The sequence below is a fragment of the Dicentrarchus labrax genome, unplaced genomic scaffold (assembly GCF_905237075.1).
Source record: "Dicentrarchus labrax unplaced genomic scaffold, dlabrax2021, whole genome shotgun sequence".
Lineage (NCBI taxonomy): Eukaryota > Metazoa > Chordata > Actinopteri > Moronidae > Dicentrarchus > Dicentrarchus labrax.
Genome location: NW_026136721.1, coordinates 11,081,131 through 11,108,734, shown reverse-complemented (window position 1 = coordinate 11,108,734; position 27,604 = coordinate 11,081,131). Strand labels below are relative to the sequence as shown.

General features: G+C 42.5%; 1 protein-coding gene across 11 annotated transcripts; it reads right to left on the bottom strand.

Moving 5' to 3' along the window:
- Positions 1–24: 24 nt before the first annotated feature.
- ctnnd1 (catenin (cadherin-associated protein), delta 1) lies at positions 25–27,583 on the bottom strand. Of its 11 annotated transcripts, XM_051383922.1 has the most exons (23): positions 27,479–27,574; positions 20,255–20,402; positions 17,880–17,954; positions 17,654–17,779; positions 17,191–17,477; positions 16,962–17,052; positions 16,618–16,808; positions 16,151–16,406; positions 14,870–14,941; positions 13,442–13,592; positions 13,032–13,233; positions 9,737–9,854; positions 8,478–8,634; positions 7,368–7,385; positions 6,999–7,064; positions 6,684–6,811; positions 5,697–5,847; positions 5,369–5,564; positions 5,027–5,214; positions 3,919–3,966; positions 3,688–3,770; positions 2,641–2,695; positions 25–2,180 (listed from the first exon to the last, which is right to left on the bottom strand). In XM_051383922.1, exons 2-23 carry the CDS (start codon positions 20,393–20,395, stop codon positions 2,122–2,124), a joined length of 2,859 nt encoding a protein of 952 aa, XP_051239882.1. In that variant the 5' UTR covers positions 20,396–20,402; positions 27,479–27,574; the 3' UTR covers positions 25–2,121. The 11 variants fall into 11 exon arrangements, with proteins under 11 accessions (XP_051239882.1, XP_051239886.1, XP_051239884.1 ...); XM_051383926.1 differs by lacking the exon at positions 20,255–20,402 and having other exon boundaries at positions 27,479–27,583; XM_051383924.1 differs by lacking the exon at positions 7,368–7,385 and having other exon boundaries at positions 27,479–27,573.
- Between the last annotated feature and the right edge of the window lie 21 nt (positions 27,584–27,604).

The window sequence follows — 27,604 nt, the reverse complement described above, 5'->3', positions numbered from 1 at the left end:
AACAAGAGGCAAAAGAAAACAGGCTCTGAGAAATCATTTTCTTTTTTATTAAAAACAGTATTGCTAGTTACATAATTCATTCATAAATGAGAATGTGCAACTTTAAGAGCCAAGGCAAAGAGATTATGGTGTAGTCCAGAATCAGATTTTTCCATTAGTGTTCCAGTATCTGATGACTGTGTTGGAGGATTTTGTTTAGCTAACTTATTTTGCATTTAATTAAGACATAAATTGAATGTTTTCAATCAAAACATATAAACTGATTGCATATGCTTTCACCCAGAGCACCCAAAACAATTAAACCCAAATCAATATAAAAAAGAAATACATAAAACCATTAAAATTAACAAATATTCTCTTGTATATATAGTTTAAATGTGCTTTTATTTTTTTTATCCACTTAATCCAATAGCAGATTCTGGTCTATGCCTCCTTACACAGATTTTCTGACACAAACCCTTGCTCTCCTCTATTCCCCTCTTTTAGTCAGTCCACTCTTGAAGGCAACTTGTTACTTTGAGAAAACGAGGCATCCTCTGTAGTGTTTCAATTGGCATGGAAAACAAATAAAAGGAAAGGTAAAAAAAATAAAAATAAAAACAGGAGGAAAAAAAGAAAAACACACATTATACCCCCCTAGTGCTTCTTTTAATCATCCACTCAGTAAGTATCTACATCTCACTCGGCACTAAGAATATGCATTCTTCTACAGAACAAGCACTGTACGTAAGAAATGCGGGCAAAAACAGACAATATTGTGTCTTTTCCCATGTACTATTCTGTAGTCTTAAAGCCAGGTAGGCAAGGGATAGCAGTAAATTAAACAGAACTCACAGGTTTTATACCTTGTAAAAAACCAATCCCAATGACAAGAATCAACTCTTACATACATACAAGTTCACATATTCCATTATCTTGCAGAATATAACTGCTGAGTTCCATATACAGTATTCCCAACTGCTGAGAAAAACACACCTTGATTGGTTAACCCTTGTCATGTTGGACAAACCCATCAGACCTATCCTGAATGAGCGAGGCACTCCAGTTAGCCCACACAGATGCTCTTAGACACTTGTATGTACACATTCATAAGATTACAGACACATAAGGGTAATGCGCCCATGGAATCCTGTGAAACCTCCCAATAATTACAAAGTTAAGGGGCCTACATTTAACAGAAACACTTTAGAAATGTAGAACAGACTATACTGTCTATTCCAATGAGATAGAAAATAATGTCTCTCTAGTTCTGTCTGTAGGAATTCTCCATACTTGGACCTCCACTCTTATATCTATGGTTTACAATCAAATACAGAAAATGCAGCATCCCCATGCATCTTGGCGATGGACTGTCACCGACACAAACTGCGCACAAAACAAAGCAGATGATGAGTTTTTCAGTGTAGCTGCTGCAAAAAGTGTGAAGTTCTTGCATTCAATATTGGCAGTCGCAACAGTAGCAGTGTCATTTGGCACATGTGCATTACTGTGGTACAGAGCAAAGCAAGAAGAGGAATTACCACTACCAAAACAACAAATCTGATTAGATCGTGAAACATCAGTGGTAGGAAAGATATTTTTTGTAGTATTTAACTAACAGAGAGAGAGAGAAAAAGACACATTCCCTCAGTTTCTTCGAAACATAGTGTAATATCCATTTATGTAAAATTTCCCCAAAAAGTGTCCTGTTCTGATCCCCACAGTTCTTTCTAATTAGTCTAAGTCTACGCTCCGACCTCCAAGACATAGAAAAGTTCTCAGATGAAGCCACAGTATCTGCTTTTTTTGTCGCAGGGAGAATTAGTGTTGTCCAGGCAAGTTGTAGCATTGTTGCATGGAGATGTAGTGTTGTGGCCACGGCATCCGATTGAGTGGTTAGTGTTTTTGGAGCTCAGGGACTCGCAGAGCACAAAGTGGTCATAGTGTCTCGTCCGGTTTGTCCACAGGGAGCGGAGATTCACGTCAGTTTTTCCATGTGGTTTCAATAGTTTGTCAGCTGCAATGGGGGAATGTAATAAAGACAAAGAGAGAGACGAGAAGCTGCAATGGAGTGAAGAGAGACAGAAGAGTTAAGGATGGAGTTTAGTCCCATCGGTAGTGTAGTGGTCCCCCATTGTCAGTTCAGCAAGGGCAGTAGGTGGGAGGAGGCTGTCGTCTTGTAATGCACACAATCAGTTTTTCTGCAAGAGAAGAGGCACAAGTGTGGGAATTGATCATGTGGAGCAGCTAATGTGAGGTGTTCATGCCTAGGCGGGAAGAATCGCACATTTCAATTTCAGATTCACAGCAGAGGCTTAAAAAAGAAGTACAAAATACAGTACACAATAGTGGCTGCTGGCAACAAGGTCACCACACGTTAGACAAAAATTATACAAACTGTGCAGAGAGAAAAATAAAATCACATCTCAGGAAAACCCAAAAATAAACACTGACACTTTTTCACCAGCAGAGGGAGCAAAAAACAGTCCAAATACAGTACAATGGAAGCTCATTGACAACACTGGTCACTGTCAAACACACACAGTCACAGTTCTTAAAACACAACTAACATATTAGGCCATGCAGTGAGTTGAGAGGAGCAGCCGGTGGGACACACATACCATGCGCTGACATGCAGTGTGACAGTGGGTGTAGCCTAACCATCGTAAGAATCCATTAGAGGCAAAGAGGCCTGCCTCTCCCCATACATCCCTCCCTGAGAGAGAGAAAGAGGGAGACAAAAAGAAAGAGCGTAGGAGTATGTGACAGATAAAGAGAGGAGGAGAGAGACCAAAGGAGACATAAAGAGACAGAGAGACAAGACACACAGCGAGGACAGGGTAAATAAAGAAATTAAAGGGTTAAGTGTGAAAACCCAGAAGGAGAAGGTGAGGAGACGTGAAACATGAAAAAAAAGAAGAGGGGAAAAAGAACAGCAAGAGAAAAGAAGTGGAGGAATAATGAGGGCATCAGATGAGAAAAGAAAGAAGGGTTACAAAATGTTAGTTTAATGTTAGGTCATGTTTCAGGGGAAAAAACACCACTGGTGAGAAATCATGTGCAAGACGCAGATCAACCACAGTGCTTTAATAAGACATGCATCAACATGCTGTCTGTGGGTGTGTGTGAGAGTGTGTCCGTTCACACGGCAACATTTTTAACAAGAAATGAGGATATCGGTCTGTGTATCATCCTGAAACCTCAAAAAGGTCAGTGTGTGTGTGTGTGTGTGTGTTGCACATAATAAACCATTTTTTTGCTATGCAGTCACTATCCAATCCAAAGAAAAATGATTCAGCTTTGCACAGACTCTGCACTGACGTCACCTGAAGGGAGTGGAACTGCTTCACAGAGATTATGCAGAGGTAAACAGTATTAGCACATGAAAAGATAACATCCTGTGGAAGACCGCTCAACAGAAAGGGTGTTTTCAAAATCTGTAATATTACTCTCACAAATGTACATTTTCTACTAATTGTCTGTTCAAAGCTCTTAAACTTGTACTGAGGTAAGTAAAGGGATGTAGAAGTATGCAGCAGAGTTGATGTTAGGAGTAAAGGACTTAAATAGTTCTTAAAGTGCAGTCATGCAGGGTTGTGTGTGTGTGTGTGTGTGTGTGTGTGTGTGTGTGTGTGTGTGTGTGTGTGTGTGTGTGTGTGTGTGTGTGTGTGTGTGTGTGCCGTGTGTGCAGTGTGTGCCAGTGTGTACCTGTACTGCATCTTTGTCAGCAGGTTCGAGTGTGTTATCCAGAGTGTTCCTTCTCCCTCTCTGGTCCAGTGTGGAGTAGGCATCTGAAGAAGAGAAATATATGTTAAACTAGAGGTAGGTGTGAATGTGTCTCCCAAAAAACTACTCATTGATAAGTTTCATCTGTTACACAAGCCAATATCACAGCCTGGTTTGTGTGTGTGGGTCTGTATTTTCTGTTGTCACACGTACCTGGTCCCATGTCATTCATTGGAATCATGTCCCGGTCCCCTTTGCCCCCTGTGTATTAAAGACACACAAACAATGAGCACCAATATGTACTTTTAAACGTTATTGTTATCTTCCAGAGAAGCACTTGTTAACAGCCACACCATCTCCTGCCAAAGATAGAATACTGTGTAGGTGTGTGAGTGTTTTGTAACTGTTTCAAGTGACTGACATGACCCAGCTAGTATTTACAAATGTATGGTTTATGTTACTTTGGTGTTTGGGTGGGGTTTTGTTTATGTTACTTTGGTGTTTGGGTGGGGTTTTGAAACTTTTAAAATCAGTGCCAAGTAGCTCAAAAGATCTTTTGAAAATATTAAAAAGAAAACCTTAACATAAACATGGTGATTGACAGCCTGATTCAGGATCATCTCAAATGTCCCACTGTGGGGTAAACCCTTAAATGTTTCGCAAGCAGGTTGATACAAACGCACAAGAATTAACTGCAACTCTAATCTAATTCTCCAAAGTCTGCAAACAGCCTACAACGTATGAAGTGCAGTACATAGAAGCATACAGAAAGACTGTTAGGAGTGCCAATTCTTTGATACACTGCCACAGTTAAGTCGGTAGAATTTGAGCAGAGCTCTCTGGAGCTTATGTGAAATTAAAGACTTGTTTTGCTTAAAAACACTAGAATTAGAGCGTTTGAATGCCTTACATAAAAACTTGTTGCAAGTGCACTCTCCATATTTAAAATAAAACAGCAATCAGAATTGGACCTGTGCAAACTCAAATAAGCCATTTGACTGACAGAATTTGTCTTGGGAAAAAAAATGTACCATACATTAGAGAATAAAACAACAAATAAATCTGACCACTAATGGTTTAAATCTTAGCAGTAGTTTGTATTCTGTATTACTAACAAGAAATATACCTTTTGTGTGTTTTGCAGTAGTTAACATCAACAAAATAACATCATAAAAAAAAAAAAAATGCTTCTATACAAACAATACTTGCACTGGACAGGCAATTTCAAGACAGGAGACACTTGCTTTCACAAACTAAACTCGGAGACATGTCGCCTTGCAGCGCGGTACACTTCACATGCGTTTCACTTTCGCTTCCTGACCTATGAGCGGCAGAGTGCTGTCCTCATATCCTCCGTTGGCCCTGGTGTTGTTGCTGGGAGGGTTTAGGTTGACCATGAAGTCTGTCTTCTTCCAGCCATCCTTCTCCAAAGTGCGCCGCAGCTCCTTGTAGCCCCACACTGTCTGCAGCACCAGGCCAGCCCCACGCACCTCCCGCTCAGAGCGGTTGCTGGTAATCCCAGGGGACCAGATGCAGAGAGAGGGAATTTAAAAACAAGATGGCACTTATATAGGACACATCATGAAGGCAACTCATTCAAAACTGCAGTTTAAACAGGCAACAAACTGCAAACGACCTAAAAAGATCTTCTATAAATCCTCACCCGTCCTTATTAATGAGCACCAGTCTCTCGATTCCCTGTGAGGCCCTGAGGGTCTTGGCTGCTTCCAGGCTGGAGCCCAGCACCTCATGGAGTGTGCTCAGTACCGACACCACCGTCTCTTCCGACAGCGCTCGCACCGGCTGACTCTGACCACCGCCGGGCAGGTTGGCCACCAGGTGAGGCACCGCATGTCTACCTGACAACACACAAGTACGAGAAGAGCGTTAAAACACAAGAAATTCTTCTGGTGCTACATGGTTAAAACTGGATTTTTAAGTACTGTGGGAAAAACAACTAGCTGAGTCACACAATGCGCTCCAAGTCTCACCTAGTAGATCTCTGTTGCGTGCGTCAATGGCCAGGTTGCGGAGGGCTCCAGACATGGCACGGACGACGCGGTCGTTGCCGTGGGCCAGCAGCTCTGTCAGCATGGGTAGACCCTTCTCCTGGCGCAGCAAGGCACGGATGTATCGCCCATACTAAACAGGCACACACATTTCATTTAAATCAAGGGACAAGCTTCTCTACCTTTGACAGACTGTGATCTCATGTTTTACGTAATTTCGTGACGCCCAATCTAACTGCATGATGACTCATGACAAAAGGTACTTCCCTGAGTAGACAAACCAACAAACCTCTGCATGGTCATTTTCCAAGTGCTTCACTTTGCAACGCATCATATGCATCTACTCTCAAATACATGCATACAGTTTTGGTTAAATTTGCATGAAGGGTGGCATACAGTTATACAGTACATTTACAGCCTTTTGTTGTGTATAACCCTGTGCAGCGAAACCTTCATTATTACACCATATACATATATATTAGGTAAGTATAATAATAGGCATCTTTCCAAAGGACACGCGCCAAGTAGTATTCAAACTCCCATTTTCCCACATTATTCCATTCACTAGTCTTAACCTCAGTGCTTAGAAAGCTTTATTTCTTGACTGGACATGCCTCCTTTAACAATAACCCAGGACAGAACAGTATTTTTTTCCTCTGTAGTATTGTTTGGATTTTCAAGGCCAGGTGAAGAGTATTGGTAAGTAAGATCATGGGCAAAATATGGAACGTCACTATAATATATATAAGTCACGATAACTATGTAAGTAAGCACTTTAAAAAGTATGAGTACTAATGTCTTAGTCCGCTCCCAAAGTTGCCTCAGATTTGAATGATTTACATCTTCTAAACTCTGTTTGGTGCTGTAGTGTGCTGTAATGTTATGATTCCTTAACTAGTGTGTTTGGTCAACACAGGGAGCGTTGCTGCTGTGAAATGGAATCGGAGAAAAACAGATAGCGGTTCTTACAGTCCAGCGTCCGGCACACAGGTTCTGCACGGCTCCGGCCGAGGCTTCCAGCACGGTGGGGTTCTTGGACTCCTTTAGCAGAGAGGTGTAGATGCGGACCACCTCTGGCTGGTACAACAGCTCATAGCCTACAGGGAAGGAGGAGAAAGTGATTGATGAGAAATATGTAAAAGAAACAGAAGGGAGGGGAGAGGGACAAAAAGAGGGTGAAGATGGTTTGAGATGGAAAGTTATGGACAAATGTATTTTTTTTTTCTCAGTTGTCTCTTACTGTATGCTACATACAGTCTAAGTGTCAACTGAGCCTATAGTTACCTTTAGCAGGTGAGGTCCTCTTTGGAATGTCGATGATATCTGTTGTTGCATCGTCATCTTTCCTACCTGGAATCAAACATCAACATTACATCCTTAGAAACACGCAGAATCAAAAAATTAGGATTTATTTGAGAGAATTAGTTCTACTGTGAGTACATTTATTCTACTTTGGTTAGACATGTGCTCTGACCAAAAACTGAGATGCATGTTAGGTATTTCACTACGACTTTTTCACAGCGAGGGGAATGCGTGCATGTTAGAACAAAGTCAGTTACACCGACCTGTTAGCTACTCTAGTACTACTACCACAACAACAATGACAACAGGAAGCGGAAGCAAAGTGCGGTCATACAGCGGTAAAGAGCTTACCTTTGGAAAACCACTCATCTGTAGCCCAGCTCAAAAAAAGGGAGAGAAGAAGAGAGGAGGGAGAAGAGAAAGAAGGGATGGAGAGAATGACAGAACAGGAGGAAGAGAGAGCATTTACAGTAAGTAAGAGGAAAGCAGCCATAACTGAGCCACCCAGTTAACGCCTGCTTACATCCCAATGCCACTGCTGCCACCACACAGAGATGTGACATGCCAAGTACAAAGGCTAAATAAAGCTAATCAAAAGGACACAGCAGCTCATGTTATCACTCTATATACACACACACACACACACACACACACACACACACACACACACACACACACACACACACACACACACACACACACACACACACACACACACACACACACACACACACACACACACACACACACACACACACACAGTTACTGTTCTGTATCAGTTTGAGCTTTGAGCCTTATCTAACGAAGCAATTAGTCAATCAGAAAAATAACCTATTTTTTTGCATTTCTATATGTATAATATGCGAATGAATATTCAAGGTCTTTATGAAGTGGTTACATTGTTTCTATGTTGCCTCATTAAATCCAAGTAAAAAGAACATTTCCAACAAAAAGAGAGGATGTGCAGTTTCTGACTTATTCATATGAATGCTGACAGATGTTCATTGTCACTGCAAAATCATTTTATAATAACACAGACAAAGCCACAGAACAGTAGTAAGGGGGTGTGTAGTTGAGAAAAAAACCAAATCAATACTCTCAGTGAAACACAAACAGAGAGCAGCAGGAGAGAGGATGAGCTTTCTCGCAGCTGGGGAAATTGCTAACATTCCTGTGCGAGCGAGTGGTTTTGTTTGTGCAAGTGTGTGTGTGTGTGTGTGTGTGTGTGTGTGTGAGACTGAGTATCAGTCCAGTGAGACACTGCTCTTAACGGTGACATCACCACAACTGTTCCTCCTATTGACTGAACGAATACAGTACATGTCTGTCTGTCTCTCTCTCGCTCTCTCTCTCTCTCTCTCGCTCTCTCTCTCGCTCTCTCTCTCTCTCTCTCTCTCCCCTCTCCTCTCTCTCTCTCTCTCTCTCTCTCTCTCGCTCGCTCTCTCTCTCCCTGACACCGACCTTTGCTCTTGCGGGAGCTGAAGCAGCCGCCCTTCTGGCTGGAGGGGGCAGGGCCCTGGTTGAGGGGCGCGGCCTCCTGGTAGCGCTCATAGCCGGGGATTTCACGATGCACCTGATAGGACAAGTTCCTCAGCAGACACACGCTGTTCTCTATCAACTGCAAGGATGGAGAGAAAGCGGTGGGGGTTGGGCTAAAGACAATTTCTAATTGTAAGTACATCACATCACCTACCCACAGTGCATCATACACTCTTGTTTTAACTATTTCATTACATTTGGTTTAAAAAAAAAAAGAGTACTCCATCAGTTTAGTTTACCCTTTGCCTCAAGCTCTAGCGCTGCCCCTGACTTAAGATTTTCCTAGTCCACTAGTGGTCCTTAGTTAAAGCCATTAGCCGACTGGTCGTCAAACATTAACAAAATTAATTTAATTCTTAAAATATCTATTTTTTAACAGCCACCTGTTAACAGCAAATATGGTAATAATTCTGAATCTGTCAGAACAATCAGCAAGGAGACTGACATTTTGTCCCAGTGTTGTCCTGATGTCTCTTCCTGTTGTGCTCCCTGACCCGAGCTAGCACAAAGTGGTTTCATGGTTGATTACAGCAGTACCTGGATTACTCCAGTGTTGCTTTTCAGGCTAAAGGTAAAACAAGATTAACTAGACTTTGGATCTGTGAACTTAACAGGAAGGCCAAAGGGCTGGTTCTCACAAATCAGCATGCTAAAAACGTCCTCCCCCGCCTGAACCCGCTGTGTCTGGTCCTAGTCAGAGCCGCTGTACTTCACCATGCCTCTGATGGTGTCATATTATACTTGTGCTAGTGGTATAATCAAACCTCCCCTGGTACTTCAGCTCGTCCTGGATACAGTCAGGTAACATGGCCGCTATCAAGCTAGTGGCAGCAGCTAATGCTGCGTTATATGAGAAAATGTCCATGTTGCAACAGTCCCCTCATACTTTTGTCCCGGTGCAGAACCCGTTTGACCCTGTTTGTTTTTCTGCGAATATCCGACTAATGAAAAGTGCGTCAACAAAGGCTCTTCTTATCAACAGTCCTATTAAGCTCACTCCTTTCTAACTCCAATCTCCCAGATTTTTGTAGTCTTCAGCCCCAACTCACACTGACTCAAGTGACATCACTTGAGGATATTTATTAGAATTTGCTTTATACAACTTTTTCACCTATGCAGTATTACTCCTCTTTCACCTGTAAACGGTATTTGATGTTTAGAATCAGTTGAGGTCCACTTACCTTATTGTCAACATCTTTACAGTCAATCTGGGATTGGACGATGTACATGAGCGAATCGACCAGTCCCGTGCACTCCCTCAGCTTCCTCCTCGCCTCACTTCGCTCTGAACTCACATTTCTTTAGCGGAGTGGAAAGTTGAGAAGAGGAGAAACAAGAATGTAAAACAAAACGAGGATTAGCAGCAGTGACAATGGTTGGAGAAAGAACAGAGGCAGTTAGGAGGTCAAAGGGGAGAGGAAAGAGTCAATTTTAGTGACTACAAAAGGATTCCAGTACACAATGCTTGAACACACCCCCAAGAGTTGTTTGAATGAAAATCCTGTTAAATCTACTGGTTTACAAAGGGAGTACAGTTTGGTGAGATCAAATTACAGCTCTGGACCAATTTCTTCAATTGCTCTCTGACTCAGTCCCACTTAAAGATCTAACAGGACTGCATGGATGGAAACATGTGGAAACTGAGACCCAATTCTTCATCCATTAATGCAGAAGAAGGGATGTAAAAAAAAAGAATCACGAGGGAGAAAAATGGACAGCTTTTGTCTTTTGTGCTGGTTTGTTTTTCCTAGTGACAGACACGCCCTCTCACACAATACCAGGACACATTCCCTTCCACAGCAGGGGGCACTGATTTCATTTCACTGCATAGTACAGGATGTTTATTTATATGCTGCAGTAGGATAACATTTTAGAATGTAAATGTAAAATCATATCAGGACAAGAGAAAAAGAAAAGCTTTAAACGTGCTATATTTGTAAGATTCTGCTGTCCAGTGGCAGTAAATCATCTCTGTGCTCAGGAAGGGACTGAAATTAAAACTGAACTTCTAAGCAGAAAGTGAACACTTCAATCAGAGGACAGTGTTAGACCTTCTACCTCTTTAAGACTCCCTGGGCAGGTAAAAATGTGTGTTTAATTTACTGACATGGTGGCTCTATGGATGGCAATTTCAGTTAGTCAGGTCCACCACTTTGGTCCAAATATCTCAAAAACTACTGGATGGTTTGCATCCATGCAGACATTCATGTCCCCTTTCAGGATAAATTCAATGGTCCATTTAGTAACTTTCCATCTAGCTCATCATCATTGATCATCGGGTCAAAAATGTTATTCATCCAATACTTTGGTTTATGTCCAATTATCTGCAAAACTAATGTATTTGTGTAAGAAATGTGTTATGTACTAAGCATGATAGTCTGGTATGTTAGCATGCTAACAAGCTAAGCTAAGTTAGCCATGGTAAACATTACCTGCTGAACATTAGCCTGTTAACACTGTAGTGATGAGCGTGTTAGCATACTGACATTAGCATTTAGCTTTAGAGAACTGAACTCAAAAGTATCCTCACAGAGCCGCTAATCTAATCTTGTTACAATTTCTGGATTCATAAAATTCTACCTCTGCCTACCATATGCTGTTTTATTGCAAACCTGCGGTACATAGTACATATTTCATTCTCATCCATTAACTGAACAACCATTACCACTTTTTCATTGGGAGTTAATCATGGAGCTCACTAATACCTTATTTATGAGATGCAACCCTGATCTCCATCTTATTCCTTTATCATTTGTAAAATGATGGGCACGTGGATAAAGCAAGTCACCGGACCAACATGGCTCAGCCTTGTGAATGTGTAGGCGTAATGTTAGTAAAAGTTACATATCTGAGGCGTTAATGTTTCACCTTTACAACTCTACTAGACTTCAGATTCAAATTCTGATGGTACTGGGTTTACCTGTACGATGGTCTTTTTTTTATTATACCACTAACAATATGTTTACCCAGAGCACAGACCAATCACCTTTCTTTATGTTTGAACAAGTAAGTTCTATGTATCGCCATTTTCAAACCTCTCTACATCCAGTTAGCTCTATCCACTTTACCTACTGCTATTACCTATGCTAGATTTTATTTAAAGCCCATCTGTATATAATCTTTAAGGGACCATATCAGTTTGTAGAGAGCAGCAATGTGACATGGAGAGTATTGTGTTTAATCATTTTATCAGTATCTGAAAAAACTAAAATATACTGTATTTTAAATGACAGTAAAGATCTTCAACTCCAGCCTCTAATCATGTGGTGTACTGAGATGATACTGTCCAGACCATTTCTGCAAATACCAAACTTTTTAAGATTATCAAGTTATTCACACATACTTTTCTAGACCTACAAATGAACACTGCTAATTAACCATGTGGTCAAGCGGAATGCATAGATAACAGACCGGCAGGCTAGAACACAGTGTTTACACTGTATGTGTCAATGCCCCACTGTCCCCTGCTCGCCCCCTCCCTGTCAACTCTGACATTCCCTTCTTCACCCTCTCCTGATCTCACAGACTCACTGTGAGGCTGCAGCTCAGTTTTTTTTTTTTTACATAAATAACTGACATTCAACCCTAAAATCTTTTCATGAGCACTATATAAAATGAAATGAGATATCCTGTTTACAGTATGTACTAGTAATCAGAGAAAAGGCTTCTGCTATGAACAAACCATGTGCATCATTTATTACAAACGTTTGAATATAATGGACCTGCACGGAGGGCTTTCTACTGAGTAGATTTATGAAAGTATACTTGGACTGCACTTATTGTATGGAAGGAATAGAGTAGGAAGAGACTCAATAAACTGATCAGGAGAGCAAGCTCTGTCCTGGACTGTCCTCTGGACTCCATAGAGGAAGTGGGTGAGAGAAGGATGTTAGTGAAGCTGACATCCATCATGGACAACACCTCTCACCCTCTACATGACACTGTCGGGTCCCTGAGTAGCTCCTTCAGCAGCAGACTGTTACACCCACGGTGTAAGGAGAGGTTCCGCAGGTCTTTTATCCCTGCCGCTGTCAGACTCTACAACACGTGATCAATGTTGTAGTTTCTGTTTTTCAAATTACCACCATACCATAGCTTTACCACTTTACCATAGTTTTCTTTATTTTTATATCTGTATTTATTTATTTCACGTAAAATGCTGCTGTGTCAAGGGAATTTCCCCGTTGTGGGATTAATAAAGTAATCCAATTCTGTTAATATCCACCATGATTCCGATTATTGGTGGAATAAAAGGCTTCACATTAACATACTGTAGCTTCTTTCCCCTCTCTTCATCAAGACCACTCCATGATGTTTTTCCTTCTATTCTGCTCTGTTAACTCGTCATTGCTCTCCTCCTCCCTCATACATCCCACTGCTCTGTCAGTCTGTTGAGCTGGCATGTTTCCATTTTTCTCTCTTGTCTACTTGAACCCTCCCTCCTTCCATCTCCTCCATATCATCATCCTTCCATACCTCAGGCAGCCGGCTGTGTTGGTGATGGCCGTCTCCCACTCAAGATGCCTGGGCTTGCAGTTCTCTTCCCCTCCTCCTGCTCCGTTGCTGCCTCGTTCCCAGCCCGAATGAGGTACAATCACCTCGTCGGAGAGGGCGTGCAGCGCGTGGTCCACAATCTCCATTTTCACCGAGTCGTGGGACGATAAGTTCCACAGCGTCCCTGGGGGAGAAAATGCAGAAATGTATATATGCATATTCAATTATGAAGCCTACTTCCACTCTTGTCAAACGTCACCTTAACAAAAAACATTTAACCCCAAGTTCAACCAAGCAATCAGATCATAGTCCAGTCTATTAGCCCAATATCTTTACCTGGCTCCTTACCAGTCAAAGTCATGTTTACACTGTGTTTGCAATGTGCCTCTAACCTGTGATAGTGTCAGTGAGGTCCTGGTCGCGGGTCTTTCTCAGCAGCCTGACCAGAGCAGGCACTCCGTCACAGTTCTTGATGGCGATCTTGTTGTCTGCATCTTTGCCATAGGAGATGTTCTTTAGTGCTCCACAAGCTGCATAGTGAACCTATAACAATAACAGCTGTTAGTCATGATGGAGCACCACTTAAAGAGAGCATTGATTTCACATACATGGATTTATTGTAGTATTAGAAAAGAGTGTCATCCCCATGTAACTGTTTTTTGATTGCATGATGCAATTACTGGGACTTGGCATTACTACTCATGCAAGTAACTGCCTATAATGAATAGTAGATTTCCAATAATTGTGAATATCCTCACATGGCTTGACTTGAAAAAGCTGTCCAACTCAACACCATACAGTCCTACATTAATTTCCTTATTTCTTTTGAACAAAGGGACTAGGGAGAGCCCAAATCTTTCCAGTCATTCCAAAATCCTGTCACCATGGCTGAAGGCTCGGCTATCCCCCACAAAAAAAAAGTTAAACCGGATGTGTGGAAATAGAACAGACTCCAAAATAAAGAACAGGGAGTGCCTATCTGTGAAGGTTTTAGTGCCATTATAAAAGTATGACATATATTTTCAGCATTATCGTGATAATACCATGTATCGCAATTATTTTAGCCAAGATAATTGTGACATGAAATTTTCATTTGGTCCCATGCCTAGTTTTCAGGATACTATACTCTTTTTCCTATTTTATATATCGAACTTTCACACACACACACACACACACACACACACACACACACACACACACACACACACACACACACACACACACACACACACACACACACACACACACACACACACACACACACACACACACACACACACAGTGTGTGGAGCTTTTGAAACCACTTAAAAGCATTAAGAGGATGCAGTCACTGTTTGACCCATTTCTCCAGCGAGCAACTCATCCGACACACACCAGACTTCAAACTTGTCACTGGCCACAGAGCATGAAATGTGAAATTAAGATGCTTCTTTGCCTCGAGAGTGGAATGCATGATGTGGTTTGTCTGGTAATGCCCATACAAACATCAGCAAAACTTTGCCACAGCTTGTGCTAAATGAAAGGGAATCATAGAAAAACCGCAGAATGTTTTGGCCGAAACCATATTTAGCACAAATGTTGACCTACAGGATTTGAGGAGAAGTCAGATACGTAATGCTTATTTCTATTTCCCTTTCAATTGGTATTAGTGGTGCGTCTCAAGTTCACCTTGTCTCAGGCCAATGAACTGTCTTGGTATTACATAAGAAATACACTACATCCCTTAAGCCTCCCTTTTACCCCACCTAGTTCAATCATAACACACTTCCAGTAAAGTAAAGAATGAGCAGAAAGCCATGGAGAAAAATCTGCAAACTGACCTCTTTGTTTGGGTTGTCAAGCATGGAGACCAGCGCTGGGATGCCTTTCAGACGACGCACATCAGACTTCACCTGGAAAGCAAAAGACATATCACAGTCAAGTAAAGTCCAATTTACTGTTGTTACACAGAAAATCAAACCTATGTCAACATCAATCAATAAAAAAGTAAAAGACACAGGACACAGGATATCATGTGGAAGAAATATCCTGGAGAATCCTTAAACTGCAATTAACAGTAACCATTTTTTTGGTGCTTTTTCTTTAAGGTAAAATTAAGAAAAAGTTTAAATATAATATATAAGAATATTCTCTATCTAGCCATTCACAAGTCAAATGTTGCTATGTCAACAACTAGAGACATCAACAACTGTACAGGCAGCTGCAGATAATGTGTGACTGCTGTCAAAAGATCCATTATAAACTGTAGTGAAATTCTTCTTTTAATATTATTGATGCAGTATTGTACATGTTGTGGCCAAAACTGTAGTCTTGAGACTGGTGTCATATAAAATAACCTTCACTGCAGAACAGACACCATACTGTCTGCATCTTTCAGCCATCTGCAGCTCCATATTTTTATGTTTTTTTCACTTACTTTAGGTCCATAGTAGAACTGCACAAAGTAACGCTGCCTATCTCTCTTTTTCTCAACATTGTTTAGAATTCAGACGTCTGTTTGAATTAAATTTGTTCCAAATTGTTGCCGTCAGTTCTTTCCGGGCAGAAGGGCAGATTAAAACATGCAGTGTGAGTTAACACAACGTGCAAGAATGAAAACACACAGTGTCTGAGACAGACTTTAGACAGTCTGGTTAACCAAACAGCAGTACTGTCTGAGGAGCACGTCCAAATTTGCTATTAAAAATTTACTTCACTGATCAATGAGAAAAATCAAAAGGCATATTTTCGTGACAAATTCACCAGAAAAGAAGGTCTCCACTTTAACTCCCTTAAATTAAGGAGTAGTTGGATAGGTAGCAAACTTATCTTATTCCCAGTCTGGTAAAATTATAACTTCCTGTCTGGCTCTACTATATCTTTTACCATACAGGCCTCAATCATTCCTAGAAAACATGTACGACTAATCATCTATCGCTTTTAATTGAAGTCTATTATACTATTTTTTATCCTTTTTCTGCTCTTTGCACTACATTTCCCTTGTGCTGTTGTGCCAAAATTACTATTTGAATTTCTCCTACAGGGGATAAATAAAGGAATAGCTTATCTTACCTAATGCTGTCTACCATAAAAATATATGCTTGCACATGTGCATTGCTTACTTTATCATTCTTATAGGTGAGATGCTGCAGGTATGCTGCTGCATTGCTCTTGACTGGGTCCAGCCTGTAGTTGAGCATGACGATAACCTCTGGCAGCTCCGGCTGACGCCAGCCACTGGGACCAGGGCCTTTCCTTAGAGTGCTGTCCAACGAAGCCATGCTCCCTCTTTCACCCTGGGCCAGCGGTGCACCTCCCCCCCAATAGTACATGTCCCCTGGACCACTCATGTCGCCATCCAAGGTACCCTCATAACTCCTGGGGAGGGAGTAAAAGAACATTTGTAAATGTACACGTTTTTTACATGTACACGTCAAGACATCAATACAAACAGAGAGTAAAGGCCCTGAAATTGTTTATAACTGTGCTGATTTGAAACCAAAACAATAACAATTATTCAGTATATTTAAAAAAGAAAAGTGACCATGCACCTCTTACACACAAACACGACAAAAAACACACAACTTACCCAGTTCTGCGTGGGGGTCCATGAAGGAATGCATTGTGGTTGCGGGGAACGGTGCTGTAGTGCATTGGGTGTCCCATGCCATAGTCAGGCTCATCATAACCAATGCTGCGCTGATCGTCTTCCAGACCGTAGGGCTCTGGGACAAACCTCGGGATGGAGGATAGCTCCATGGCACTTCCCATACGTCCGACCTACAGAGACAGGCCCCAATAAAAAAAAATTGTGTACTCGAAATCCTATTCAATTTTTTTCATATAGCAAGGAAGCAAAATACCATAAATAGTAAAAGTGAATTTTGAAGTCAAGCAAGTTAAAACCGTTTTAACAGTTATTGTTTAACATACCTGTGGCTGAGCAGCATAGGGGTCGAGATGGTTCCTGCTGTGGGCTCTATAGCTTGGATCCAGAGTTCTATAACCATCAGGATGGACCGGTCTGGAGAGGGGAGGGGCAGGGCGGTTGAGAGTGAGAACAGAAAGAGAGGGAAATATTAGCCATAAGATGAACGTCCACCCAGCCTTGATGGCAGGAATCAGCAGGGCCAACGAATGCAAATTTCAACAAACACGGTACCTGTAGCGATCATCCATGCGAGCTCCCCTGCTAAGGCTTGCGTAGGTCTCAGATGGGGGTCCAGTGCGGTAGTCGTCGTAGCCCGCTGGTGGTCCGTAGTGGTAGTTGCGGGGCACAGTGTGAGTGGGGTAGTCCATGGGCACACCGGCTCCGGGCCCCTGCCTGTAGACCATGGGTGCAGTGTAGCCCCCCATACCTGTCACTGAACCCCCACCATCCAGGGAAAGTGTGTCTGATACGGAGGGGATGACTGTGCGAGTGTGGGTGGTCTTCACCACTTTCTTTACCTTGAGGAGACGCGATTCAACAGTTAATATTCATAAGCTTAAATAATAATGTAATTAACATATGTCACTTACAAGACGCACCCTGAAGTTACTCCAGAGTTTGTTAATAGTCATTTAGTGCTCTAAACTGCAACCCTTTGCAAAGTCAACTCCCATTTCCAATCAACTCATCTTACTGTGGTTTCTGTGCGCCGCGTGGTCCCATCTTCACTGGTCTCCACAGAGACAACGGGTTGCGACTCCTGGGGGTCCTCCTCCACTGTGTATGTCTCCTGCATCACCTGACCAGGCTCCATCCTGAACTGCACACACGAATGAGAATAAAACTCAACACATGGGATATCCTCAGGGGGTAACCATGTTGAGAATTAAACAGCTGAAATGCAGAGGGCAAATGCTTACGTGATGTGTCCCGTTGATGTAACCCTCGTTCAGTGTCAGCCTCTCTATGTCTGCATCACAAGGAATGCGGCCGTTCTGCAGCGAGGAAGAAATACATATGAGATCTAACACACACACACACACACACACACACACACACACACACACACACACACACACACACACACACACACACACACACACACACACACACACACACACACACACACACACACACACACACACACACACACACACACACACACACACACACACACACACACACACACACACCCCTAACTGGGCAGTTGAACTTTTCCAGCTACACAGAGTCACAAGCAACTCATATGGCAGTACTGTCAAAATAAGATGAAAAATAAATAAAAATAAGAAAAAAGTGAAAGCATCAACTTTCATTTGAATTTTAATGGCAGCCAGCTTTATCTTGTGAAGCTCAGGCCCTTTACATTTAATTTTTAAGACAAAATATTTTGTTTTTATGTGTTGGATGACAAGGGTGCCGTTTTTTAAAAATTGAAAGTAAAAGTCAGTGACAGTTGATCACTGTTGTTTGCAGTGCGTTTAATAAAGTCTGCGTGGACTGTAAGAATTAAACTTCATGTTCTCCACAGGTATGTAAAAACTATGAGTATGAACATAAACATACAGAGGCTATCATGTATGCACTCTTCCTCCCTAAACACAAACAATGAGGTAGCTGAATGCAACACAATCATCCAACAAACCTATGAATGAACTGTGATGATGGAATGAACAGATTAATAATTAGTGAGTAATGAAATGAATGATGAAAATGGCCCATAGAGAAATAAACAAACTAATTTCTCTAATGAGTCGACACCACCAGCACTGCCTGTCCAGGAATGGTGATGGGTGTGGTGCATTTTCCATTCCAGTCACAGGAGGAGCTCTACTGCCATCTCTGCAGTTTCAACAGCACGACTATGGGGGTAAAGGTGGCACAGCCAGAGGGGTGGGGGAATTACTCAACAGTATTCAAAGATGAAATACAGCTGCCTCATTCTGACAGAAATGTTGCATTTTCAAATCTAAAAAACAGAAATAACTAAAGAAAATGTTGTGCCAGTCTGGCCAGATCAAATAAAGAAGACATAGGATAAGCAAATGAACACGAATAAGGTGTTCCAATATGGAAGAGAGAATACCAGAAAGTGCCGGGCAGACGTGAGCGTGTGGGAACCTGTCAGTAAAAACTAAGGTCGTGTTGCACTGCCTGGGAGAGTGGCAGAGGCATGTTGAAGCCTTCGGGCTATGTAAACACACACAGCAAAGATAAGAACCAGCACAGGCTACATTTCTGTCCTGTTCTCACTATTACACACACTCTGTCTACCTTTCTGCCGCTAGAATTACCTGGGACTGAGATGTGTCCGGTTAAATGCATGCCTGCGTGCAAGAGCAGCAAATAAAAGAGGGAAAGTGAGCAAGAGGGGGAATCCGGTTGTTTATAATTGTCTGTGTTTCAAAGGTTGCCTCGGGCCAGAAGTGCGTATGTGTGTATGTCGGTATATTCATGCAAGCTAATGACCAAGTGTGTCAATAAGGAAGCAGGAGAATGAGCGAACACAGGTGTGTGTGCCTGTAAGTCTGGTATGAGGTAAGCTCAGAGCATGGAGTCACTCTGCAGTCTCTCCAGCTAACTGACTCATATTGATGATAAAGAGGGTGTGTAACAAACAGCAAAACACTCCAGCTAGTACAGAGTAATAAATTATTTTTAACCTTATTTATCCCAGAAATAAATACAAAAAAATATAAAGAAACCAGTTGGCTGAAATTCTGAGAGCTACAACTAAAACTTAACTCTTGGTGATGGTCCAGTAAAAGCCCAATAATATAATTAACAAAACGCCAAGCAAAACATCTCTGCATGCAATCGTCCTTGGACAAGTCACGACAAACAAGATGGGTTGTTAAGCTTGATTGTTGGGGGGAGGTGGGGTGTCAGGATGAAGGGAGGACTTTTATTTTGAATGAGACATGGACGGTTACGGAAGAACCAATGGAAGATAGGAAAAATGCATGAACAAAAGCTGCGAGGACCAACAGAGGGTGTAAATTACCTCCTCAGGATGGCTGTATTGGAAGGTGCTTTTGTCGCTTTATTTGATTCAACTTTTTTACTTCCAAAATTCAAGAATCAACCCTTAGAAAACCCACGAGGAGGTATTTTTTTCCCCCCAGGTTTGGTTTAGGTTCTGCTGCCAACCAGCCAGTCCACACAGATGGGATGGGGATGACCATGGAGATGATGTTGGATGAACTCGCTCGGATCAAGGTCGAATCCGAGGGTCTTTTTCGATGGAAAATGTGCGTGAGGGTGGGTGGAGAAGGGGGAGGGTTGTCCATGTTACCTGCATGTTGGGGAGGGGGCGGGGCAAGGTGCCGGCACACGACCTCCGCTCCTCCTCCAGAGCTCGGCTCAGCATCTCAAACTGCCTCTCCTGCTCCCGCACCGAGGCCAGCAGGGAGGCCGTACTCGCACACTGCTCCATTCACACGCTGAGAGCAGAGCACAGGACAGCACAGGACAGGACAGGGTCAACACCAGAGAGCAGAAGAGATTCTACCAACACCGGGATTTAATCAAAGAACAGACAGAGCCAGGCTGAATCACCCAAGTATACAGATATAAAGACAGAGGGGACCTGGCACTGTGCACGTCTAGGAAAGCACACACTGAAGTGCTAATGAAGTTGATATTTAGAGGTTAAAAAGCAGCAGGACCTGACGCAGGAAGGCAAAGCAAGGGAAGATAAATGAGGAAAGAGAGAGAACTGCGGAGATAAAGAAGCAAGTATAGAGAAAACATGAGTATAGACAGAACAAGAGCGAGCAACACACGAACAGCAGGCATAGAGAAAGAGCTCACTACTTGAGAATTCATCTCGAAAAGTGATTATTCAGTTCAAATTCAAGGTGGGACCAGCATCAGCAGAGCAGGGATGGAAGCGAAATACTGTAATCTTTTCAGCGCGTTTCATCACCTTCTGCTTTGCAGGCTTATAAATAGAAAGAAAGTGAGATACATGACGAGAGACAATTACAGCATGTTTTCAGCTGCAGCGCGTGGAGCTTGTTAGCACTTCTTTCCATGGATGCAGAGAAAGTGAGGAAGGAAAAGGGGAGACGAGTACGTGTGAGAGCATTCAGAGTTATCAAGAGACAGTATCACACCATCAAGTCACACCAAATTTGAGGTGTTTTGAATTGAGAGGGCGTGCTCCACAGCAGGAAAAGAGACAGCAGGCCTCGTTTTCCCTCACTTTCCTTTATACTTACTATAATCTGCAAGTTATAATAGGGGAGCCATTTCATTTGTAGTCCATCCATGACAATTTACTGTTCACAGGAGATTCAATTAGGAATTGGACATTAGATTTAAAATAACAAGTAATAAAAACTGGAGCTGGTCAGTGACCTTTTTTATTATGCATTGGACTTTGAGCGATATAGTAAATGTAAAAACAATGTCCAGTCATAGGTCCAACTATCTGACATTTACCATGGCCAGCATAATGATAATTTCTATTTGAACAGTGATTATTCTGCTCAAAAATGTAATTTTTCAATTTCAGCAGACAAAATTGATTTATTTTATGTAAGTGCTTCTGCATGTATTTACACATTCAGCAATGAGTTTTACTGTTTTAGTGTCACTGTGCCTCTGCCAGAGTCTAAAAGTCGGTGCTTTATAATGTAAGGGCATATCTTTTACTCTGAGGCTAACTGTACCTAACTTTCTCTCAACAGTCTGATCCTCCTTCTGAACTTTCACTTTCCTAACATGGGGAGTTTAATGATTATTCATATGTAAAGGGAGTGCTTGACACTAGACATTTCAAGGGAACACAACATACTGAAACAGGCATTTCAAAAGTAGTTGAATAATTATGGAAGGAATAATGCATAAAAAAATACCAATGAGCCAGTGTGCAGCAACAGAGAAATGTGCTTTTAGTTCATTAGGATAAAAAACACCAAAGAAAAGAAGCAGAGAAGTTGGTTGGAAATCGTCAACTCAGACTTTTGGAAGACAATGCGGCCTAAACAAATGCCACAGATGACCAAAGCCTAAATTAGAGAAGCATGATAATAAGTGAACGTCACTGCAGCCCAAATTAAGACAATGACAAAGTGCTTTTTGTCAGACCTCCTCAGCAGGGACACTGGTGAGGGAGGAATGAGGAATCTGGGGAAGATTACTTCAACAGTGTCTGTCTAATAACTGGATGACATGAGTGTGGCTCATCTCCAAACCAGGGCAAAAACCATTTTCTACTTCAAAGTTCACTGAGTCACGTAGATCAAATCTGCTCTCTGTCTGCGCACTCAGGACTGGCTGAGTGAACAAAGACTCCTGTATTAGGTGTGAGTGTGCACATATGCCAGCGTGAGTGTGTGCACACACATCTGGGCGAGGGCGAGTCATTGTGTATGTGGGTCTGAGACTAAAGGTGGCAAGTGCGTGCTCATATCCTTGAATAGTTAAAACAGAGCTGTGGCAAGTTTTGGTGAAGTTAATGCCACCTCCTTTCTTTCCAGTTGTGTGTGTGTGTGTGTGTGTGTGTTGGGGGTGGGGGGGGACAACATACATATGTGTACAGAAACACACACAAGCTGCACAGAAACCCACATGCACCGCCTTTGTCATACATTCCAGGGTGAGATTTAGCGTGTCATATCCTGTCTCAGCTGTTGGAAGCTGTCCTAATAAGGGAGCCCATTACTCTTTCATTGTGCTGCTCTCATCCGTCTCTCACACCAATGTTTTTTCTTCCCAGCCAAACACTTCAATCCTGGAAAGAGAGAGCCGTTACTTTCTCTGACCCAATCAGGACATCCGACCACAAGCCGACAAAGTGCTTCTTTAGTGGATAATGCACACAGATTGAAAGATGGTTTGAAATAATCTCAAGTGGCTGTATGGAACCTGTGTGGAAAGCATTAAAACTTAAATTGAACACCTTGACTCCATTTGACAATGACAGGTCTTTGCTGGGAAAAAGAAAACATGTAACAAAATGTAGCAGATAGCTTCGAAGAAATGTTTGTTGTGTCAAGAAGTTTGCCTGTTGCTGCCGTCAAGATTTACATTAGGGACCAAGATTTCAACTTGGCAACAGAGCACTGACACCACACATCAGATAAGTCAACATACCACAGTCCGGGTTGTTCTTTGTGGCTCTGTCAAAACGTCAACACTTTTCTGAGAGCACAGAGGAAGGCGGTCTCTTGTGCCTCCGTGCAACAGACAGACAGACCCACACAACCTCTACAGCTATGCAAGTCCCACCGCTAACATTCTTGTGGCAGGGAGCAGTTGCTTGTGAGAGAGTTTAAAATGGCTTTAGCCACTTAAAGCCAGGGCATTAGTCATTAATCTATTGTAAGGCCATTAGCAGAAACTCTAAATCATATCTGCTAATGGGATAGCCCTGGAATTACACTGCTAAGCCACTTACCATCCTGAGCCAACACACTCACAGCCAGTTCGTTGGTCTATCACCACCCATTGAGTATTGTGACTACAGCGTATTCCCTCATTTTCATATGCTATCATTGCTATTTTAGCAACTTAGTCACTGGTGGCTGTGGCAGGCTGTGCATTCTGTTCCAGCTTACACACACACACACACACAAACACACACACAAACACACACACACACACACACACACACACACACACACACACACAGCTGAGGTGAAGCTATGGTAAAATGTTGTTGTGGTTTGGCCAAGTGCTCTGCTGACTCAGCCTCATTTGAATGGTCACACAGAAATTTGGTCAGTGTGTGCGTTGTGTGTTAGCCTTGGCCCACATCCAACTACCAGCGCCTTTACCATCATGAATTCAAACCATGAAACCTACCCCGCCCCCCATGTGGCCTACAGTGTGGGCAGTGTGGTAGCTGCAGAGAGTGCACAAGCACACACGCCCACCCACCCACCCACCCACACATTCACTCACTCACTCACTCACTCACTCACTCGCACAGAAACTTTTCAATGACCTCTGCAAGGCCAGCTGTCTAATCTACAGGACGCTAACTTACTATTCTTAGTGAGGAAGGAAACGAGCAGGCAACTGTAACTGAGAGGGCAAAAAAGAGCCAAGAAATGGACCAGTCGGTTCAGGTATACAGTACATACACCTAAACGGAGCTGGGAGATACTGGGATATTATATGAGGCTTGATATCAACTGGGTTTTGGTCATTGTAAAATCATTACAATGCTTCTAAGTTGTCTTAAATGCAGCATTACAGTTAGATGATAACATTTATGTTCTAGCTGAGTGAAGTGAACAATGAATGCCTCTATCTACCTACGTAACATAAGAATTTCTGACACCATATCACCCACCTCTAGTTTAACTGAACTATGACTTCTTCAAATTGCCTGTTTTGTCAAACCAAGATGTTAAATTTACTATGATATAAACAGATTAAAGAAGCAAACCTTACATTTGAAAAGCTAGAACCAGCAAATGTTGGGTATTTTTGTTTGCTTATTATTCAAATTGTTGTTTGTTGACTGACCAATTGTTTCACTGTGTGAAATGAATAATGAATGCCACTACCTGCGTGTAGTACCATTACACCCCATGATGGATTTGACCCCAGTAACAAAATCCTCTACAAAGGGTTTCCACCAGTGTTGTAGAAAAAGAGCAGAAGCATATTTTACACAACTAATGCCTAAATTTAACAATCTTGGCTATTGATTAGGTCATAATCTACTAACTTTATTGATCACAAGGCAAGATTCATCAGTAACTGGGTGGCTTACCACCTCAGATAAACGTTTTTGTGGGAGGAAAACCCACATTTCCCTCAAGTCAGAGTAAATATATCAATGCATTATTGCTAATACCATTATAATATTAATACTGGTACTTAGTCAAACATATTGTAGGACTAGACAATATGGTAGAAATCATGATTTTATGTATTTTCCCGTATTGATAGTGTGGTATATCACTATGGCAAATTAATTAATCAAAAATCAACATATAAAATAAGCAAATTGATGAGTACTCAATTAATAACACAATGGAGATCCTTCCATTGTTATGCATATGCACATATGAAGTTTGATGAAGTTCCTTGATTTATAACTATATTTTGCTCATAATCATTAAAAACCAAAAACACTGAACCACTGAAAGCCAACAATTGATAATATTGTATTGTTGTCACTCCGCTGTAAGATACTGTCATATTTGATTTAGTCAATACTGGCCAGCTTTACATCTAGGTAAAGTAGTACTTGAAGTTCTTCACTGTAGTCTTCACTTCAACTTCAGTCAATAAGACCACAATCACAAAACACAGAAATCCAGTAATACTGCATAAAACATAATTAACATTCCTGGTCAATTGCTTAATGAAAAACAGTCAAACAAACTAAAAACCAGCATGCAGCAGTCGGTAAAGCATTACCACAGGCGACTTGCAATCACAGTGTGACCACCACTTAACAAGGAAGTTGGTTAAATTGCTGCAGCGAGGATCATAAAAGTGCAAACTGACACTCAACCTTTCCAAGAAGTTAACCACCAGCTCTGAGGGAGGGTACTGCTCGACAGCTTTGCTTCACAGCTTCTGGAAATCTGTGCACTTTGATTTCTCTCTGTGTACACTATCACACATCTCACATGTCCTCCCTGCATGGAAAGCGAGCTGACGTGCTCACCGTTCAAATAAAAACACTGCAGGTGTAACCGTTGGAAGTACACAGAGGAAGAAAGAGAAATGGAGAGAGAGAAAGAGCGAGAGAGAAGACAGACAGGGAGGAGGAGCAAATATAAGAAAACCCCAGCTCCTGTGTGTCAGAGGGACACACCCGTGGTGTACTCTGAAAGCCCGTCATTACCGTGGCTCACAAATGATAGCCCTGGCTAAAACAACTGGCTGAGCAGCAAGACTTTAGCTCCCACAGGCAACATGGCTTGGAGCAAATTCGAGGCAGCAAAAGAATTATCCAACTTATGATTTTTTTTTTTGACCCTCCTTTTTACATCTTAGAGAAGGGACATTTCCCAGAACACAGCATGTCCAAACTTGCTCACAATCTTTTCCATCTCTGTTGCAGCAGGTCAAAGCAGACAGGCCTGCAGGGTATTTGGAGAAATATGACAGGCAGCCATGTCCATGCTGCACTGAAACTCACCAATCAGCTGATTATACCAACTCAAATCAACCATTCAGCTACTTTAAACAAAGCGCTCAAACATCGGGTTGGTTTGTGGGTCGTTCCTGTGCAATTATTTTTAACTGCACACACAGATACTACAGAAGACCACGACTACAAACTAAGAGTAGTAAGCTTACTCCAAGAACGATCCCCTACAGCAGATTTAGCCTGGTCCCTCGGAGTAATCCAGCATCCATTCACACAGAAGAACTGTAAGTTGAGAAGGTGTCCGTGTTGCAAGCCTCTACACAACAAGGGACTAAATAATGAAGCAACAAACACGCCTGCCACCTTACCACACCCCACACTTCCAGACCCACACAACAGGTTCTTGCTTTTTGTCCCTTGCTCCAGCAGCAACCCTGTCTCCCTCCTCTGCTCTGCAGACCACATCAAAAGACAGCTGCTGTAACATTAAACAGTCCCAGCAGACTTTCAACACACAAAAATGAACAAAAGTCAAAACCGCAGAACACGCACCATGCGGGTATAGTCACCTGGAAAGCACCACGCAGCTCCAGTGCCCGCAGAGAGTGGGCGTCTCAGGTACAATACATAATAGGAAATTGATAAGTAAGCCGGGACTGGACTTTGACTCCCACCTTACGGTCTGTGACGCGGCGGGTTGGCCGGTCACTTCCGTGTACTCTCACCTGAATACCCCCCCTCGCAGCTCGGGGAAAAACTGGCGGAAGAAGTGAAATCTTGCTGCTTCGGTGTTTACATGCAGGAAACAGACAATACTCAACATGTAGCTAGCTGAGTTCATGTAATAACGTTAAAGCGATACAGCTCTCAGCCACTTACACCATTCATGTAATAAACTGCTGGGTTAAGCTACTTAACGTCACGTTAGCTGGGTCGTTTATATGTTTAGCTGTCCTGACATCAACCAGCCTTGACTGCCTGCAGAAGTTTAGTTAAACTTTCCCTAAGTCGCACTCTAGACAGGTTATTCATCAAGCTAATGGAGTACACCAGCGCTAGCGAAATTAGCCTGTGCTACGGCGGCTAGCCTGCTAACGCTGCGTTTACATCAACCAAGTTCACCAAATTAAAAGGTCACACCTCTTTCCACCTAACAACAAATCCCAACCAGCTGTACCGAGCGCACAACCACAAAAACACGGGCCATTACCGGTTGTGGAGACTGCTAGGCTTGTTTTTCAAAGTCCAGAAGTGTTTGCGAGATGGATTCAGGCCTAGCCGAGGTCTGCTGCCCGCCGCTGACACGATCCAAACCTCGACCCGCAGCCTCGGAGAAGAAGTGAGTTGAGACGAGACAACAGAAAGACCTCAGCGTGGTCCAACAAACAGCCTACAGATGGACTGTCCACCGCGGGGGACAGCACTCACGATGAATGCGGAGAAAACACCCACCTCTGCGATTTCCTATCTTCCTTGCCTTGGCTTGTTGTTCACTTGTCTCTGCTCTTCCTCTCCGCTGGGGGGAAGAGGGAGGTGGGGGCGAGTGGCACAGGAGGCGACAGAATGGGAGAGAGGCGG